The 18,900-nt window shown below is 62.0% G+C and overlaps 3 protein-coding genes across 3 annotated transcripts; 2 read left to right on the top strand and 1 right to left on the bottom strand.

Annotated features, from left to right (window-relative positions):
* The first annotated feature begins 2,094 nt into the window (after nt 1–2,094).
* On the top strand, nt 2,095–3,339 carry FAM187A (family with sequence similarity 187 member A). The gene has a single exon (XM_041398977.1). It carries the CDS (start codon nt 2,095–2,097, stop codon nt 3,337–3,339), a length of 1,245 nt encoding a protein of 414 aa, XP_041254911.1.
* A 4,403-nt stretch (nt 3,340–7,742) lies between these two features.
* LOC121332979 (glial fibrillary acidic protein) lies at nt 7,743–11,835 on the top strand. The gene is made up of 9 exons (XM_041398966.1): nt 7,743–8,194; nt 8,611–8,671; nt 9,022–9,117; nt 9,183–9,344; nt 9,595–9,720; nt 9,918–10,138; nt 10,264–10,307; nt 10,956–11,041; nt 11,345–11,835. The coding sequence occupies exons 1-9, from the start codon at nt 7,743–7,745 to the stop codon at nt 11,384–11,386; spliced, it is 1,290 nt and encodes a 429-aa protein (XP_041254900.1). The 3' UTR covers nt 11,387–11,835.
* A 3,400-nt stretch (nt 11,836–15,235) lies between these two features.
* CCDC103 (coiled-coil domain containing 103) lies at nt 15,236–18,808 on the bottom strand. The gene is made up of 3 exons (XM_041398969.1): nt 18,234–18,808; nt 17,291–17,423; nt 15,236–15,791 (listed from the first exon to the last, which is right to left on the bottom strand). Exons 1-3 carry the CDS (start codon nt 18,404–18,406, stop codon nt 15,324–15,326), a joined length of 774 nt encoding a protein of 257 aa, XP_041254903.1. The 5' UTR covers nt 18,407–18,808; the 3' UTR covers nt 15,236–15,323.
* Nucleotides 18,809–18,900: the final 92 nt, after the last annotated feature.

Here is an 18,900-nt window from a genome sequence, read left to right as displayed (position 1 = left end):
AGGGATCCGAGCTCGGCAGCACCTCGGGCAGGGGCCGGGAGCAGCCCTGGGCTCCGGGGGGAGCTCAGCTCGTGTGTGCGAGGCAGCTCCCACGGGAGGGATGTCCCTGCCCCAGGAGCCCAAAGCAGCAGCTCTGAGCCGCGTTTCTCCCGTCTCCGTTATTCCTCCCTGGTTCCCTTGCCTGAGCCAGTCGGGATGGAACCTCAGCCGGCTCTGAGCAGGGCTGAGCTCTTCCTCCTCATCCTCCGTGCCAGGCGCGGTCCTGGCAGCGGAGCTGTGGTTCTGCAGACCCCGTTTTCCGGGGACAGCGCAGGCACTGCCCGGGGTGCTCGCTGTGGGACTGGCCCGGCGCCTGTGCCGGCTCTTTTCCTCGGGGTTGGATGCGCTTTGGTGGAGCAGCGGCTGGCAAAGGGCTGCTGCGGGGCTGGGAGGGCAGGTCTGCACTGAGCTGGGGGCACACGGGGTGCCCCGGGGGTTGGGGGTGCTCCCGAGCTGCAGACACGGAGGTGACTGTTTCTTCTTTGCTCTTTTAGCCGAGGCTCCTGTCACTATGCCAGATCCCCCTGTGCCCAGCACCTACCCGGAATGCTCCCAGGAGCTCTCTCCGTGCTCCAGTCCCAAGCCGATATCCCTCTGGCCGGTTAAGAGGATGCTCGACTCGAGCAGCGATTCCCAATCAGAAAATTCCCTCAGCTCCCGAACACGGAGGAAGCGCCAGCGGAGTTGTGGGAAGGCAGCAGAGACTCCCCGGGCAGCGCAGAGCCCCGGGCAGAGCTCCTCTGAGTCCCCGGAGCCCCGCTGTGTCAGCCGCCAGCCCTCCCCGCCGCCGGGCACCCAAAGCCCTGGCACCCAAAGCCCCGGCACCCAAAGCCCCGGCACCCAAAGCCCTGGCACCCCGCCACCAGCGGCTGCACGGACCCCCAGCCCCCTGCCCGGGCCGGCTCCAGAGCTGCTTCCCCCAAGCGCCGAGCAGCAGCAGCAGCAGCCAGAGCTCGGGGCAGCCCTCCCGCGCTCACCCCCCAGCACCTCTCCCAGCGTCCAAACTCCAAAGTGCAGCTCCTCTGTGCCTCTGTGCTCCTCCAGCAGCCCCGCGAGCATCCCCTCCTGCCCCGCGGTGCCCTTCTGGCCATGGTTCCAGCTGCGTGCCCGCGTTTGTGCCCCCTCCGTTGGCTCCGTCCTGTACGTGTGTTTGCAGGTTATGGGTGGGTTTAGGAAATAAGTTACTGTGTTTTTAATAAATTGTTCTGTCCCAAATCCAAGGGCCAACACGTGGCTGTTTTCTCCTGCCTCCCCCTCGTGTGGGGAGCCTGGAAAAGGTTCTGGCTCTGGAGTGGGGCTCCAACCCCCTTCTCCATCATCCCAGGGCCTGTTGGTGCCTCTGCTGAGTGTCTCAGAGTGCAGGTGAGGGCTGGGGGTGGCAATGGCCACGGCCATCCATGACAACAGCCCAGTCAGGTGAGCTGTCCCGCTGTCATTGCAGTGGGATCATGGCCCTGCCACTGCACACTCACATTTCTCGTTCTTGTTTGTTCCCCATGCTGTGACTGTTCATGTCCAGGCACTTCAGAGAGGGGAATCAAGAAACCGTGTGGGGTGTGAGAGGTTCCACAGCCACACACAGCACTGATGGGGTTTGCCCTGTGATTCTCATCTCGGGCCAAGGAACATCAGGCTGCACGGGCTCCTCCCTAGAAGGAAGTAATGGCACAAATATTGCCCCTTTGGAACCCACCCCCCAGGCTTTTCTATGTAAAACCCCTCTCATCAGATCGGCCAGCCCATGGCTGAAGGTTCTCTTCGACCTAATCATTAAAACAGAACCCACTGCTCCAAAGCCAATACTTTCTCAATGGCACAGCCATGAAGATGTTGATCTGCACTAGAGATTCTCTCTAAGTTCCCACCCAACTCAAACCATGATGAGATGTTGGGGGTTCCAGCACAGCTCCATTGTTGCCAGGCACGTGGGTGACAACGCTCCAGAGCTGCTTTCAGAGTGGGTGACAGAGGCTGGGCTGTTTCAGAGCAGGATGCTCCCAGCAGATCCCTGCCTGGGCTGTGTGAGTTCTGCTGGGCCAGAGAGCACCTGGAGTGATGGGGACGAGGCTGCTGGGAGCCACCATTCTCCTGTCCCTGGTGGATGCTCTCCAGGCCTTTGCCATTGAGAAGAAAGGGGATGTGTTCAAGAAGACGGCGTGTCCCGCCTTCCTGGTATTCGAGAGCGTCGCGTACTTGGCGGACATGACCTTCGAGCTGCCCTGCAAGTGCAAGCCCGAGGAGATCTCCTCTGTGGTCTGGTACTTCCAGAAGAACCTGCACAGCCACGAAACCACGGTGCTGACGGACTTCAACGGAACCGTGATTGTGGATTCCAGTGACATCCGCGTGGGCAGCGACCTCCTGAAGCGCTTCAGCATCCGCATGTTCAGCCTGATCGTGTTCCGAGCCCAGGTGAGGGACTCGGGCCATTACCTGTGCGGCACCAAGGAAGGGCTCTTCTTCTACGGCTACGACGTGGACGTGCAGCCCACCAGGCACATCACGGTGGCTTTTCTGGATAACGAGCAGCACGTCCAAGAGGACTACACAGAGAAGGATTTCACCCTCTTCACCATGTTCTGGGACTGGACCAGCTGTGACCGCTGCGGGGTGCGGGGCGAGCAGCGGCGCATCGGGCTCTGCTACGTGCAGAGCGGCCAGCTGAAGCCCCGCTACCGCACGACGCTGCCCAACGTCACCTCCTGCGGCTCCAGGGCTGTGCCCGCACACTTCGGGAGCCTCATCCACCTCCGGAACCCCGAAGTGGCCATCAGGAGCTGCCTGGCCCCTTGCCCGGAGAAGGAAGCCCCCAAGGAGGGCGTGCAGTCCATCTCCAACATCGTTTACAAGATGGGCAAGAAGCCCGAGCTGCCCCACGTCCCCATCCAGTACCACAGCCAGCTCCCCAAAACCGACCTGGTGATCTCGTGCCCGGGAGCGCGGCCGGAGCACGCCGTGGCCTGGGACAAGGGCTCCGTCCGCCTCTACCGCTCCTACTACCTGCTGGGGGTCCGGAAGCACATGAGGCTCTTCATCGATCATGGGAACCACCTGCACATCCAGCGAGTGCGCAGCAGGGACAAAGCCACCTACTTCTGCTGGCGGGAGGGCGAGCTGGTGGCCGGCTTCCAGCTCAGTGTCACCTTCCAGCCCCGGCGCCAGCGGAGCCCCAGCGACCCCGAGTCAATCTTCGTCATGAGGGCTGTGGGCATCAGCTTTGCCATCGTCATCGGCATCTTCTTCCTCGTCCACCTGTCCCGCTGCAGCTCTCAGGTGTTCAGGAAAGCGGACAAGCCATAGCAGCTCCCCCACAGGACACACCTTGGATCACCCTGGCACAGGAAATTTCCAACGTGAAGACCATTTTTGTATATTTTAGTTTCAACATTTTTTTCAACGTTTGGTTTTGAGTTTTTGAAGGGAAAGTTTTTTGGGTTTCTTTTTTGTTCAAATAATCTGGCAATTTTCTTCAGAACTGTCTCTGCTTTTGAGGTGTTCTTAACTCACCCAACTCAGCACAGAATTGGGAGTTAGTATTTGTGCCTGACAGAGTTATCTTACACATCCCCCAAAGGTGGTGGCATCTCTGCAGGGTTTCAGCAGGGAGCAGGATGTGCCCTCCAGGCTCATCTCCTTTGTTTGAGGACATGACTTGAGGATTTCAACATTCCCAAGACAAATCCTGCTGTCCAGGAGGGCAACTGTGGGTCCCAGTGATGCTCTGGCACTCGAACCATGTCGATGATGGTGAGACAAACACCTGGTGAAGACATGAGAAGCAAAGTCAGGGAGGGACAGAGATATGGAAAACAATCTGCATCTCCCACACTCAGGGATGGAGCAGGGTACAGCTGGTTGGGTCCTTGAAGGGCAAGAAACCCACACAAAGCCCCAGCATGAGGCAGGAGGGCTCACACACAGAGGCAGCTCCAGGCCTGACTCTCCCTGGGGACTTTGTCACCAAACTCAGCCCCCAGACAGAGCCTGACCGTGTCCCCAGGGTGGCACCAGACAGGGCTGTGGGTGCCAAGCCCAGGGCTGGTGCAGGCCAGGGGGAACACAGCCACCAAGACTCACCTGGCAGCACTGCTCCGTGCTTCCCCTCTGAATCCCTAAAAATATCCCAGTAGAACCCAAAGTACTTCCAAAGTACTTCCCCCACTGCCCTGTAATCCCCTCTTCCTCCCCCCCCCCGGATTAACCCCTGCAGGACCAGAGGCTCTGCAGCCATGGTTTGCTCGCTGGGAGGCAGAGCTGGCAGCAGGAAGGGCAGAATTCCAGCACAGCTCAGGGATTTGTGCAGGCAGGAATCCAGGAGCCACCAAGGAGCCCAGCTGGGAGCTGGCTGGAAAAGCACACAGACACCTGGGCTGCTCCCCTGCCAGCAGCAAGGAGCGAGGTACCAGGCTCAGGCTGAAGTGACAGCCAGAGCCTCCGTCTGCCCAGGCAGCTGTGACAGCCCTGGAATTCGGGAAGGGCTTGGTTGGAACTGAAACCCACATGTAGCTTTGCACCCAGACAGCAGAGAGCACACGAACAGAGCCCCTGGGGAGCAACGTTCCCAGCTCAGGGCTGAGGGGGACAGCCCTGGGATGCTGGTCCTGGCACAGGTGTGCAGGTGTGTTTTCAGCACCGTTTGCAGCAGCAGTGGGGGCGATCCCAGAGGCAGCAGCCCTCACCTGGAAGATGGCGTGGGAGCGGGAGGAGGCGGCGTTGGCCTTGGTGGGACGCTGTGCCCGGTTTTTGTTGCCTTTGGCCAACATGTGCAGGAGCTGCTCTGGTGACGTGGGCTGGGGGAGAGCGGGCAGGGGCGGCATCAGCACCTGGGCACGGCAGCCGGGCACCCCCAGGCCGAGCAGCCCCGGGCAGTGGGGCCGGGGCTCCCGGCAGCTCTGCGGGCCCCTGGCAGCTCGGGGCCACGTCTGCTGCCAGCCAGGAGGCACCTGGGACCTCCCCAGCCCATGTCCCCAGGACTCCCAGCTGCTCTCAGCACGGGTGCAGGCACAGAACAGTTTCAGGCTGTGTGGTTTGGGGTTGCTGTTGTGTCTCCCCATTCCCACAGGGCTGCTGGAGGACACGGCTCCAGTTCCAATGTCTGGGTCCTCGTCCACTCCTTAAGCTGGGGGTGGGTTCAGCTGGAGGGTGCAGTGGGGGACAGAGATCCACAGGCTGGGAGAGGCCTCAGAGACTCCCCCTGGGCTCTGTTTCCCACCCCCTCCCTGTGCCATCCCTGGCCAGTGCCCCCTTAGAGCCCCCTGTGAGCCTGGATCCCCTTCAGACCCCCTAAAACCACAGCTTCCCCAGTTATTCTACAACGATTTTTGGCTCCCAAAGCCCCTCTCCCAGCTCCCCTTTGGGCTCCCACAGGACTCCCCATGAGGGGAGCAGGGGTTCAGGAGCAGCTCCCAGCTGAGCTGGCCTGAAAAGGACACTTGTTCTGCGCTCCATTGTGGCTTCCCCCATCTCCATCATCCCGGGGTCCTGCGGGGGCCTCTGCACCCTCTTCTGGGCCGGGGGAGCTCTGGGCACCCTGCTCAGTGTCCCACAGTGCAGGTGAGGGCTGGGGGAGCCACCTGCCCTCCTGGGACCTGACACTCTGTATAGTGACAGGGAAAAGGTTTTGTTCTGTATTCTGTTCTGTATTTGTCCTGCTCTGGTTTTGTTCTGTATTTTGTTCTGTATTTTGTTCTGTATTTTGTTCTGTATTTCCCCCCTGCTCCAACCCCATCACTGCTACCCCTGTGACACCCCCACCGTGGGACAGAGACCCCCAAGCACCCAACCCAGGGACCCCTGTGATCCCTTTTCCTGCCGTGCCGGGGCACATCTGGCGCTGTCAAACCTGGCTCCCTGCACCGGCTCCTCAGAGGCGCCCTCGGCGGTGCCCTCGGTGGCAGGAGCGGGGCCGGTGCCGGGGCAGCCCCGGGCGCTGCTGTCCCTGCCCGGCTGGTCTCGCCTTTGTCTCCTTGAGCCTGGAAGCTTCCAGTTAAAACTGCCAGCCCGCTCCCAGTTCGTTTGTCTCATTAGGGGGGGAGGGGGCCGGAGAAGAGGAAGAGGAGGAGGAGGAGGAGGAGGAGGAGGGGGAGGAGGAGGAGGGGAGCCCCGCTCTGCCTCCCGCCGCTGCCGGCAGCGCAGCTCCCCGTGCTTTGGCGGCGCTGCGCGGGAATCGATCCCCGGGGAGCAGCGGGTGCCCACACAGGACCCCAAAGGTCCCCAGCCCCCGCTCTGTGCCCTCTCCACCCCAGTGCACCAGGGAGGGGGATGTCCTGTCAGCAGAGCTGTCACACAGCACGTGTCTCCAGGGATGCCACTGCTGTCTGGGGACACAAGAGTCACTGGGGATGTGAAGGTGCCCCAAACCTGGAATTTTTGTGGGCACAACGCCTGGTGACACCGGCACAGGACAGCCGGGGGAGCACGGGGCTGGCTGGAGGCAGCGAGCTTCTGGGGGTTACAGAAGGAGGTGGGAGCTGTCCCAGTCCCACCAGTCTCACCAGTATGGTCCCTGCTGGCCCTGGGTCTCCCCAGACTGCATCCACAGGGACGCAGCCATTGCCACAGCTCTCCCCACTGGCCACTGTGGGTGGTGGTGGCCGTGGTCCAGCGGGGTGTCCCTGTCCCACGGCAGCCAAGAGCCTTTCCCGGCCATCGGCTGCCATCTACTGCCAGCGGCGGGGCCAGCCCCTGTCCCTGTCCCCGTTCCTGTCCTTGTCCCTGTCCCTGTCCCTGTCCCTGTCCTTTCCCTGTCCCTGTTCCCGTTCCCATCCCTGCCCCTGTCCCATCCCTGTCCCTGTCCCTGTCCCTGTCCCTGTCCCTGTCCCTGTCCCTGTCCCTGCAGCAGAGTCCCAGGGACTCCCCTGTCCCCTGCTTCACCCCGGCTGCCTCTCGGGGCACCCACCCGGTGCCACCACGTGTCGCTCATGTCCCCGTGTCCTCAGCACACTCCCATCCCTTCCCCGGGCGGTGCCCAAGTCCCCTCCATGTCCCATGGCCATTACTGGGACTGTGCCTGGGAGGGGAGGGGCTGGCGCTGGCCCCGTGCCCGGCCCTGGATCAGCCCCCGCGCTTCCCGGCAGGGCCGTGCCCTGGCACAAAGGCTCCTCCCGGCTGTGCCACGGCTCTGGCTCCGCACAAAGCTTCTTTCAGCCGCTGCGGAAAGCCCCTGGCAGCCCCCGCCTTGTGCCACCGGGGGCAAAAGGCCCCCCAGACTCCGTGCATGTGTGCCAGTGCCACGGGCATGCACACTCAGCTCTGTGGGGTCAACACCTTCCCACGGGGACCCTGGAACATTGGGGACGGGGACCGGGGCTCCAGGGCCACCAGCCAGTGCTTCCACAGGCCCATTGGGATGGGGACTTAAGGCTCCAGCCACCCAATTAGCAGCTGGTCTTCATTAGCAGCACCCCCAGTGCCCCATGTAACGCGCCCAGCCTGGCACCAGCTCCCACCCACGGGTCCCGTGGCCAGCGCTGTGTCCCCACCCTGGCGCGATCCCCAGCCCAGGAGCGGGGGCAGCGCTGGGCAGGGGCCGTGCCGCGGTGCCCGGGCTGGCTGCCAGGGCACAGCCGCCCCCGCGGGCGCCACAGCCGGCTCCGTGCCCGCCCGCTGGCTCCGGGCCGGGGGCAGCGCCGGGCAGCCGGCGGCACGGGGGCTCGGGCTCCATAAAACCCCTCGGCCGGGCACATCGCGCCCACCCGCCCGGCATGGAGAGCCGGCGCCTGCCCTCCTACGGCCGCCGCTTCGGCCCCTCGGTGCCCGGGTACCGGCTGCTCCCCGGCAGCGCCCCGGCCCGGCTCCGGGCGCCCCGCAGCCCGCAGCTGAGCCCCCGGCCCGCCTCGGGCAGGATGGATTTCTCGCTGGCCGCGGCGCTCAACTCGGAGTTCAGGGAGACGCGCACCAACGAGAAGGCGGAGATGATGGAGCTCAACGAGCGCTTCGCCAGCTTCATCGAGAAGGTGCGGCTGCTGGAGCAGCAGAACAAGGCGCTGCTGCTGGAGCTGAGCCAGCAGCGGGAGCGGGAGCCCTCGCGTGCCGACAGCTACCGGGAGGAGCTGCGGGAGCTGCGGCGCCGCGGGGAGCACTTGGCCACCGCCAAGGCCCGGCTGGAGATGGAGAGGGACAACCTGGCCGAGGAGCTCGGCAGCCTCCAGCAGAAGTAAGGCACTGAACAGCTCGGGGTGGCCCCGGGGACCAGGGTGGCCACTGGAACCAAAGTGGCAGCAGGGAACAGGATGGACACCAGGATGGGGATCAGGATCTTCCTGGTGATGGGAACCGTGGTGGTGACAAAGACCAGGGTGACCCCTGGGACCAGAATGGAGCCAGGTGTTCCCCGGGGTCAGAGTGGCCCCGACACAGGAGCAGGGTAGCCGTGGGGACCAGGGACTGGTGCGCACCAGGATTGTGATGGGATACGGGTGACTCCTGGGAACAGTGTGGGATGGTGTGGAGTGGGCACAGGAGCTGACCTGGGTTTGGGGGGATGCTGTGGGGCTGTGTCAGCCCAGGGGGTCTGTCTGTGGGCTGAGAGTGACCAGCCATGGTGCTGGATGTGTAACTGCTCTGGCACAGGCTGCAGGACGAGGTGACCCTGAGGCTGGAGGCTGAGAGCAACCTGGCTGCCTACAGACAGGTGAGGGCAGATCCCAGCTTGGCCTCCCTTGGAATGGGCAGGGATGGGGTAGGGATGGACAGGGAGGTAGCAGGGACAGGAAGGGATGGGCAGGAGCAGGAACTGAGGGACTGGTATGTGTTACAATGGGCAGGTAAGGAGCGGGAATGGAGCAGGGATGAGTGGGAAGGGCAGGGATGGACAGACATGGAACATGGATGGGCAGGAATGGCAGGAGCAGGCAGTGAGAGACTGGGGCTGGGCAGAGAGAGGCAGGGCTGGGTGGGAGTGGAAGGGAATGGACATGAGCAGGCAGCTCAGGACCCGGGTGGCCAGCTGAGTCAGTCCCTCCTGTCCCCCCGTGGTGACAGGACGTGGACAATGCTGCCTTGGCTCGCCTGGACCTGGAGCGGCGCGTGGGGACCCTGCAGGACGAGATCGCCTTCCTCCACAAGGTCCACGAGGAGGTAACCCCGCTCTGGAGCTGGGGGCTGGGGCTCAGGGGGCTGCCCTGACCCCGCTGTCCCCACAGGAGCTGCGGGAGCTGCGGGAGCAGCTGGCCCAGCAGCGGGTGCTCGTCGAGGTGGACGCGAGCAAGCCGGACCTGACGGCCGCGCTGCGCCACCTCCGCAGCCAGTACGAGGCCATGGCCGCCAGCAACGCCCAGGAGACCGAGGAGTGGTACAAGTCCAAGGTGCAGTGGGAGCTGGTTGCCCCACAGATGGATGGCTTGGCTGTCCCCTCCCAGGGTGTCACCATCTCGGGGCCGGGGTTGGTGTGCGGGGTTTGGGATCTCTGCTGTCCCCATTGGGCCAGGGATCTTTCTCCTTGCCACGTGTTCTGGGGCCACGACCCTGCTGTGGAGCAGAGCAGGGTTGTGTTCCCACACCAGAGCACATCCCTGCCCCGTGCCCCCCTCCCATGGCACACGTCCCCTGTCCCAGTTCGCAGACCTGACGGACGCGGCCGCCCGGCACGCCGAGGCCCTCAGGGCGGCCAAGCAGGAGGCCAACGAGTACCGGCGCCAGCTCCAGGCCCTCACCTGCGACCTGGAGGCTCTGCGGGGCTCGGTAGGTGACAGCCGTGGGGTGCAAGAGCAGGGACACGGCCTCAAGGAGCTGCCAGCGCCGGGGGTTCCCCGGCAGGACCAGCACCCACAGCCAGGGGAACGGCTGGTCCCCAAGGGTGGGAGATAGATGGACACTGGCGAGAGCCCCAGCTCCTGGGAGAAGGTGGCCATGGGGGTTCACAGCCCCCTTGACCCCAGAACGAGTCCCTGGAGAGGCAGCTGCGGGAGCTGGAGGAGCGCTACGCCCTGGAGACGGCCGGCTACCAGGACACGGTGGGGAGGCTGGAGGAGGACATCCAGAGCCTCAAGCAGGAGATGGCCCAGCACCTGCAGGACTACCAGGACCTGCTCAACGTCAAGCTGGCCCTCGACATCGAGATCGCCACGTACCGCAAGCTGCTGGAGGGCGAGGAGAGCAGGTGACAGCTCCATCCTGCCCTCACCCCACCCAGCCATGCCCCTAACCCAGCCCAGGTCCTCGTGGTCCCTCTGGGGTGTCCAGCAGGACCTCGTGCTCTTCCCAATGCTGCCATTGCCCCTGCAGGATCACCATCCCTGTGCAGAGCTTCTCCAAGCTGCAGATCCGAGGTGAGGCTGTGCCCCACGTGGGGAAGGGGCAGCAGGATGTGGCACAAACGGGGGGCTTCTGGGGGCTCTGAGGCAGGAGAAGCCACCTTGGCATCCCTGCCCCATTCAGAGGGATCAGGAGGTTTTTCTCTGAATCCCAGGGAACCTCCTGGGTGCTCCCAGGGTGGGGGGAGAAGGTGCCATGGCCATATCCCCAAGGCTGAACGTGTCCCCAAGGCTGATGATGTCCCCAGCACTGATCACATCATCATGTCTTCAATGACAACCACATCCCTAAGGCCAACTCTCTTCCTCAGTGACAACTGTGTCCCCAAGGACAAGCCTGTCCCCAAGGTCAATCACATCCCAAAGCCACCCCCTGTCCCCATGGTTTACAACATCTCCAAGGCCAGAAATGTCCCCAGCTGTCCCCGCAGCCTAACAGTGTCCCCAGAACACATCAGATCCCACGGCCTGCCACATCCCCAATGCCAACCATGTCCCTGAGGCCAGCCCTGTCCCTGAGGCTGGTTGTGTCTCCATGCTGTCTCTCATGGTTCAGGGGTTTCCAGCCCAATCCATTTTCTTTGAGCTTCTCCTCTTGAGTGTGGCTGGAAGGGCCATACCCTGGGCAGGGTGTCACTGCCTTGTCCTGCCCATGTCCCCCAGAGACCAGCCTGGACACCAAATCTGTGTCAGAAGCTCACGTGAAGAGGAGCATCGTGGTCAAAACTGTGGAGACCCGAGATGGAGAGGTGGGAAATGCTCATTTGTGTCACCCACGCTCCCTCCCCACCTCCCCACAGGGTGCCCAAGGGACTTGCACATGGGGCCACCATCCCCGAGCCCCACAGGCAGCCCAGGCAGGGAGCCAGTGATCCCTGAGGGTGTGGCACGATCTGACTCCAGGTCATGGTGGAGCTGAGGCTGGCAGCTGATAGAGAAAGCTGTCCTGTCCTGTCCCTGTCCTTGTCCCCAAGCTCGTTCAGAGCCCGGGCAGGCCCAGCCGGTGGCAGAACCCGATTCGGGGCTGAGGATCCCTCTGCCTCCACCTGCAGGTGCTGAAGGAGTCCAAGCAGGAGCCCAAGGAGGGGCTGTAGGGCGGGGGAGCCGCAGCAGCCGCAGCCCCGCAGGTCCCACGGGAGCCCCGGGCCGGGCAGAGGCACAGGAGGGGCCGGTGGCGCTTGGGGGGCACCTCCCTCCCGTGCACCCCTCGCCTCTCCCCGTGCCCAGGGTCCGGTGGCACCCGTGAGGGGCTGGCAGCCGGCAGAGATCCGCTCGGACCGGGCAGCACCGCGGGAGGCCGGCGGAGCCGGGCGGGGCCGGGATGCTCTCAGGTTTGGGGGCCCTTCCTGCCTCATCCTGGTCTCCAGGGAGAGTCTCTGTCCTGTTTCATCTCCGTGCACCCTCAGACAACACGGTGGTGCCAAGAGCATCTCCCTGCATCCACTCTCTGGCCTGGGAGGCCTCCCTGCATCTCCCCAGGGCACCCAGACCCTGAGACCCTCGGCTGGGGGGACGCAGGGCCGAGGTACCGGCTGGAGAGGGACATTTCCCTGTCACCAAGCACTGGGTGAGCTCAGCTGGGAGGCAGGGCAGGGGGGAGGATGGAGAGGCAGGGAGGGAGAAGGAGGACGATGGAGAGGCAGGGGCAGGAGGAAGAGGAGAGTGGAGGAGCAGGATGCTCTTGGGATGGTGGCAAGGAGTGACAAAGCAGGCATCAGGAGGGGATCCTGAGGTGTCTGGGGTGGGTTGTGGGGCTACACAGTGGCCTCAAGGGCTTCTCCTGGCACAGAGCCATGGGGCTGTCCTGATCCCACTGGGTGACTGCCACCAAGGTGTCCCCAACACAGGAAAAACAGGAAAAACCAGACCTGAAGGGTGACCCATGGCCCTGTGGCAGGGGAATCTTATGCAGGTGAAAATGGAGAGGAGAGAAGAAGGGTGCAGAGGAGGAGGAACAGGAGGAAGGCGTCAGGGCACCTGTGAGGGTCTCACAGCCCAAGGTGCCACCTGCAACCAAGGAGTGACGGGGGAGTCTCGTCACTCTGGGAGCCAGGGACTCTGGGGCTGCCCCAGCCACAGTCCCTGCCCCACACACAGCTGAGCCCACCCTCCATGGGCAATCAGGAAGGGACTGGAAGAAATCCCTTGTCCCTGGGCTGCACGGGGCCCTGTCCCCAACCCGTCCTCCCTCCGAGCAGCACTCGCCCCCAGGGCCATTGCCCAGCCCGGTGCTCGCCACAGCCCCGACCCCACCCTGGCTGCAGCCACTGACCACGAGCAGGACCTGCCTGGTGCCTCCTGACACAGAACAAGGAGCCAGCAGCACCTCCCGTGCCCTGAGAGCCTTTGGGATGAGCACACGGCTGCCCTCGGGCGCTGTCCCCTCTGTCCCCTCTGTCAGGGGCTGAGCAGCTCTGCTCTGACCCCAGACACACAGCCCAGCCCCAGAGCTGCGTTCCCAGGGCAGGAGGTGTTTTGGGAGAGCTGGGTGGTGCCCGGGGCAGGAATGCAGGGGGATGGGACGCCAGGAGCAGCCTCCCTTGCTGCCGAATTAATGCACTAACGCTGCTGCAGGATGAGAATAAAGCTAACGAACACACTGAGCTTCCATGGCTGTGCCTGCATCCACCTCTCTGCAGCCAGCACTGTGGGGCTTTGGGATTATCTGGGGTGGTGGGGACCTCTGGGAGCCCAAACCAATCCTAACGTTGCAGGAGAAGGTGCCCAGGGCATGGATACACTCCAGGGGCCAACAGCCAGAAGGGACTAAGCAGAGGGAGGGGATGCAGGGATCACACACAGCCAGCAGTGGGGTGGGAGAGATCCCTTCCCTGATGGGAATCAGGGATCTCCTGGGGGTTCTTCACCCTCAAACCCAGCTCCTTCCCCACACAATGCCAGGCTGCAGCTCCTGGGGGGCTGCCAGGGTTGGCTGCAGCTTTGGGGCTGAGGGTGGATTGGAGCTCCTGCACATCACCAAACGGTTCAAGGGCCAGAGCAGCACTGGGGGCCTCCTGGACAGAGAGACAGAGGGAGTTCTGCTGAACTCCTCAGCCACATCCTCAGAAGAAGGAGATGAGCCTGGAGGGCACATCCTGCTCCATGCTGAGGATTAAGTGTCCACCAAAACCCTGCAGAGCTGTCACAACCTTTGGGGGATGTTTGAGGTGACTTTGGCAGGCACAAACATTGACTCTCAGCTGTAGGGAGTTGGGTGAGTTAAAAGCACCCCAAAAGCAGCCATTTCTGCAAAAAATCACCAAATCAGTTTGAAAAATATTCTTCCCTTCACAAGTTTAAAAAAACCAACAACAACAAAAATTAAAAGGTATGGGTTTGCTCCAGCTGAGGAGCTCAAAAGGGACCCTGAAGGGTTTGACAACATCAAAAATTAAAAGGTATGGGTTTGCTCCAGCTGAGCTCAAAAGGGACCCTGAAGGGTTTAGGACACACAGTTCTCAACATGGAAAACAAGGCAAACAAGGGTGAGGAAAGCCAGTATTAATTGGATTAAAATAGTTTGGTGGATGTTTTTAGCAGCCTCTTAGAAAAACAGCTGTAATAAATCACTGGTGCAGATCAAGAACTCTACAGTTTGGCCAGAACATCTTGCACCAGCTCCAAGTTTTCTTTTGAAAAGGACTTTATTGAGCTTTAACTCCCACTGCCAACCAAGGGAGAGCCAGGAACAAATCCTGGCAGTGTGAAATCCCACCTGGAGCAAACCCTGGCACTGTCAAATCCTGCCTGTCCCTACTGAGCTGTGCCCAAACAGGGACTTTCCCACATCAGTCCTTGCTGTCCTTCACCTGCCCTGAGGGGAGGGAGAGCAGGAATTTGGCAGTGTTTGAATGTTGATGGCCAGAACAGGGGAATTTCCAACCGGAGAAGGGCCCAGGGCATCCAAGTGCCCCTGGGGATGATGTCCCAGCCTGGATGGGGTCTTGAATGCCTGCCAGCAGCAGCCCATGTGGGCAAGGATGATGATGATGCCCATGGTTGTTCTCTGTGGATCCTGTCTGGAAGCCCACATGGGTAAGGATGATGATGATGATGCCCATGTTTCCTCCCTGTGGACCCTGTCTGGATGCCCAGGTGGGTGAGGATGATGATGATGAAGATCATGTATCCTGGACCCCACCTGGCCCCTCAGCTCAGCTCTCAGCAGCTCAGCTCACACCATGACCTGGCTGACCTGGAAAGGGCCCCAGTGGGTCTCACAGCCCCATCCTGTCACCATTCCCACAATCTCGGCTCCACTGCATTTCTCCTGAGTCTTCCCACCAATCCCCAGGGATTTTGCCTTTCCCAAGAGCTGGGGATGCAGCAGGCTGCTCCCAGCCTTGCCCTCCTCACCCTGAGCCTTGGCACCACTCAAGCAGCGTGCCTGTTCCCACCAGAGCTGTGACACTTCTGCTGGGGCTGTTCTGGCATCAAAATCCTCCATCCTGATCTTGGGTAGCTCCAGGATGTTCTTTTGCTGAAGTCTCCAGAGCTCAGCTGTTGTCAGGTGTGCAAAGGCAGGAGGAATGGCACCACGGCAGAGTGCAGGGACACACATGTCCCCTCAAGGGGTGCCACGAAGGCCAATATTCCCATTCCAGGCCTCAGGGATGAACCTGGACCTGCCATCAGGTGTCTGGTGGTTTCTCCAGGGCAGGTGGAGCAGGTGCTTCCAGTCTGCTGGGGTGACTCTGCCATTTGCTGCACTGGGTTTGGGGGAAAAATGAAACTGAGTTGTCACTGTCATAAATTATATCACCTGGAACCCCTCAGTAAATGTGAACAGGGGTGGAAGAGGAAAGGGACTATCTGGGTTTGGGTTTCTCCTTCAAAACCACCACCCTGTTTTCTTTCCCTTGGATTTGTCCTTATCCAAGAGACTCTCCCATACCCATCTGTGAGGGCACCCTGCTCAGAGACCGCAGCACCACAGCCTGGGAGTTAAACTTTATTGTGCACAACTTGTGCCCTGGCTGATGCCAAAGTCAAGCTTTGAGGTTTCTGCTCAATCCTGGTGCTCCTGCTCCCTCAGCTGACCTGGTAACACTTCATCAGCTCCACCACTGTCCTCTCCTCCTCACTTTCCTTTTCCAGGTGGGTCTCCATGGGATGGGTTTTCCTCCCAGCCTCACAGCTGGCCAGGCAGCCAGGCTGGCCAGCAGCCTGCCAATCCCTGCTCTGCAGCTTCCTGAACAAGTCCTGGCTGCTCTCCTTCTCTGCCTGGCTCAGCAGAGCCACGTTCAGCCCGAAGCGTTTGGTGGCCGCCAGGCTCTGCAGGATCTGAAGGATGGCAGCTCTGTCTCCAGGATGGATGTTCTCTGCCAGCACTGTCAGGAATTCCCCCAGCAGGCCAAAGCCCACATCAGCCTGGAAGATCCTGCCCAAGGCCTCCCCTCCGAGCTCCAGCAAAAACTGGTATTTCTCTGTCCCACTTTTCATGCACCTGCGCCAATCTCGGTGAAATTCTGCAGCGGTGCCAGGCAGCTGATCCAGCTCCTGGAGGAGAGAGGCACACTCAGGTCCTTTTGTTTTGGTCCCACTTGAAGACTTTGATCCCCTCACCCCAATCAGCCCATGGACAGCTGAGATGTTTTGACCAGGGGCTTTGGCAGCACAAGGAGCTGCTGAGGGGGAAAAAGGGAAGGCAAGGAAATGGCAGGTGCCTTCAACCCTGAGAAACCAGGAAAATCCAGAGGAAAAGGGGAAAACAAGGAAATTGCAGGTGCCTTCAACCCTGAGAAACCAGGGAACTCCAGGGGGAAAGGGAAGTGAGGATGAGCTGTGACACCCAGTGTGAACACAGAGGGCTGTGGAGTGACCCCAGCCCCAACCAGAGTCAGACTCTCTGCCCAGCCTGGATCCACCAGCACTGCCTGGGAAGGGATCTCATGGAGATCAGGGCAGGGAACACTCTGAGCACAGGGAGGAAAAACCAGGGAGTGGCAGAGAAAAGGTGGGAGATGCAAACCCCAGAAAACGTGCAGGTGCCCTGTCTGGTACCACCTGGCATTGGTGGGTCTGTGGCAGAGCAGAGGCTGAGAGCTGAGCTCCAAGGGGCATTCCCAGGTAAAGGAAATCCCATTTTATACCAGCTCTAATGAACTGCTGAGCCCAGCCCCGCTGGGCCACCAACACACAGGCTGAAAGAGGAGGCAAATGTGCAGCTTTTCTACAGCCAGGGAACAAAGCTAAGTGACATCAGCTGGGGCTGAGCACAGCTGGAGAAGCTCTGGAGATCTGAGCCTGGTGCTGATGGGACCAGGAGCAGGATTTGCTTGGGGAGATCATTGCTCAGTCCAAGCAAACACAGCCCTCCTCAGGAGAGTTGCAAAAGACCTTATAATAAACAGAGGTCAGTGAAACCCAGCATCATAAACAACACTTAAGATTGTTTACAAGACCATCCATGAAATTGCCTTATCATGGGAAACATCCATGGGAAACATCCACTGCCCAGGACACCCCAGCATGGACAGAGCCCAGGGCAGGGGCAGGAGGTGACTCCAACCACAAATGAGCTGGACAGAAAATGTCCTGTCCCTTTCCCACTGCTGAGGGACCCAGTGAGTTCATCAGGCTCAGGCAGATTAACCCAAGCCAGCTCTTTTCCATGACCATTAAACCATGGGCAGTTCCCTGTGCTCAGGGAATCTCTGCAGCCAGAGGCTGCTCCAGGGAGGATCCCGGTGCTCAGCCCTGGCTCTGGGCTCTGCAGCTGCTCCCAGCCAGGAGGGACAGCTCCCAGCCTGCTCCTGGCCACCGTGGGAGCTCTATGCAGCCAGGCCTCCATTCCCACAGGAAGGGAGCAGACTCCTCCTGAAGAGGCCCAGCCTGATCCAAACTCTGATATTCCAGGGGCCAGGAGGGCTGGCTCACACCAGAGCGAGTCCTGAGTAACTCCTGCATTGCAATTAACACCTGGGGGATTCCTGAGTCATTTCCAGCTGTGCAGGAGGCCCCAGCAGCCTCTCCCTCACCTGTGGGATCTCCCTCACCTGTGGGATCTCCACAGTGCAGAGAGGTGCTGTCTCAGCTGGGGCTGCACAGGGATTCCACAGCACACTCCTCCTCTGTCCCAGCCTGTCCTTCTTCTCCAGGGGCTTCAGGTGAGAAGCCAGCACAATCTCCCTAAAGGGAAGAGGGACAGGAGGAACACGTGGCAAGAGAAAACACTTGGAGGCTCCAAGCTGCTGCTCTGGGCCAATTTCTGACTTTGGGCTGTGTGGAGCACCCAGAGGGGCTGGAGGAGCAGGCCCTGACCAACACAAGGATAAACCAGCTTGAAATCCCTCGGGAATCCCATCAAGATATTCGGGGAGAAGCCACAAGAAAGTGTTTCCTGCCCCTCAGGGATCAGGTGGCATGGGGGAATGAGACAGACATGAATCCATGAATAGAATCTGAGCTGGTCCCAGAATGTCTCCCAAGAGGGGTCAAAGTCCTGGATCTACCCATGGATCCCGGGTGTCAAAGGACAGGGAGCCCCCCGATGGATCCCTGGGGAATCCTGGAGTTTGGAGGGGACTGGGGATGCCCAACACTGCCCCGTGGGGCAGCCCTGCCACCCCAGCCTGCTCACAGCCTCTGGACACAGCAGTGACACACCTGGGACAGGCTGGGAAGGGCACAGGGGACGCAGGGGACAGGCAAGGGGACAGTGCCACCCCACTGCTGGCTACAGCCGGGCCACCACAGGGACCGGCCACGGAGCAGGGACAGATCTCAGCGCACGCGGGGCCACCGGAGGAGTTCTGGGACAAATCTCAGCCACGGCCGGGCGGGTCTGCCCTCGGGGCTGTTCGGGCACCCCGAGGGAGGCTGCTGCCCCTCGGGTCCCCCGAGCAGTGCTCGGCCCATCACACCCCGAGGGATCCCGGAGCCCCCGAGCGAGTTCCCGGCTCCGCCCGGTTCCCTCGGGCCGGTCCCGCAGCCCCGGACCTGAACTGGCCGTAGTCGGGGACGCCCTGGCGCAGCGCCCGCAGCTTGGCCTCGCCCTCCCGCTGCCGCCGCTCGTCCTCCGCCAGCGCCGCCCGCAGCTCCCGCTCCAGCACCGGGAACGCCCCGGCCGGATCCATCCCCGGCTCCATTCCCGGTTCCATCCCTGGATCCATCCCCGGCTCCGTGCCCGGGGCGCGGGCAGGCACCGCCGCCACCTGCGGGACGTGGGGACACGGCCGGCCTGGGGGCACAGGGACCCCTCCTGTCCAAACAGCCCTGCCTGCGATGGCTTCGAGGACACACTTGTGTCACACCAGCGCTGCCGGGCGGGCTCGACAGCCCCGACCTTATCGCGACAGTCCTGCCCTGTGACCCCCACTGCGGCAGCCCAAGGCCGCGCACGCGGGTGTCAGCTGGGAACGTCTCCCCTGTGCGAAACCCCCAGGCCCTGACGCCGCCGGCCCCGCGGCCGCGCTCTCTATCGCGACAGCCCCGCCGGTGACGAACACCTGGGCCCCGGGGCCGCGCGCTCTGTCGCGACAGCGCCGCTGGCGCCGTCGGAGCGCCGGAGCCGCGCAAGGCCCCCGGGGCTGCCCCGGCCGCGCCCGACAGAACCGGCCCCGCCGCCCCGCGCTGCCCCGCGGCCTCCGGGACGTTCCGGAACCGG

Source organism: Onychostruthus taczanowskii, unplaced genomic scaffold (genome assembly GCF_017590055.1).
Source record: "Onychostruthus taczanowskii isolate IOZ18803 unplaced genomic scaffold, ASM1759005v1 scaffold151, whole genome shotgun sequence".
Taxonomy (NCBI): Eukaryota; Metazoa; Chordata; class Aves; order Passeriformes; family Passeridae; genus Onychostruthus; species Onychostruthus taczanowskii.
Note: the sequence above shows the minus strand (reverse complement) of the source record. Positions and strands in the feature narration are given on the sequence as shown.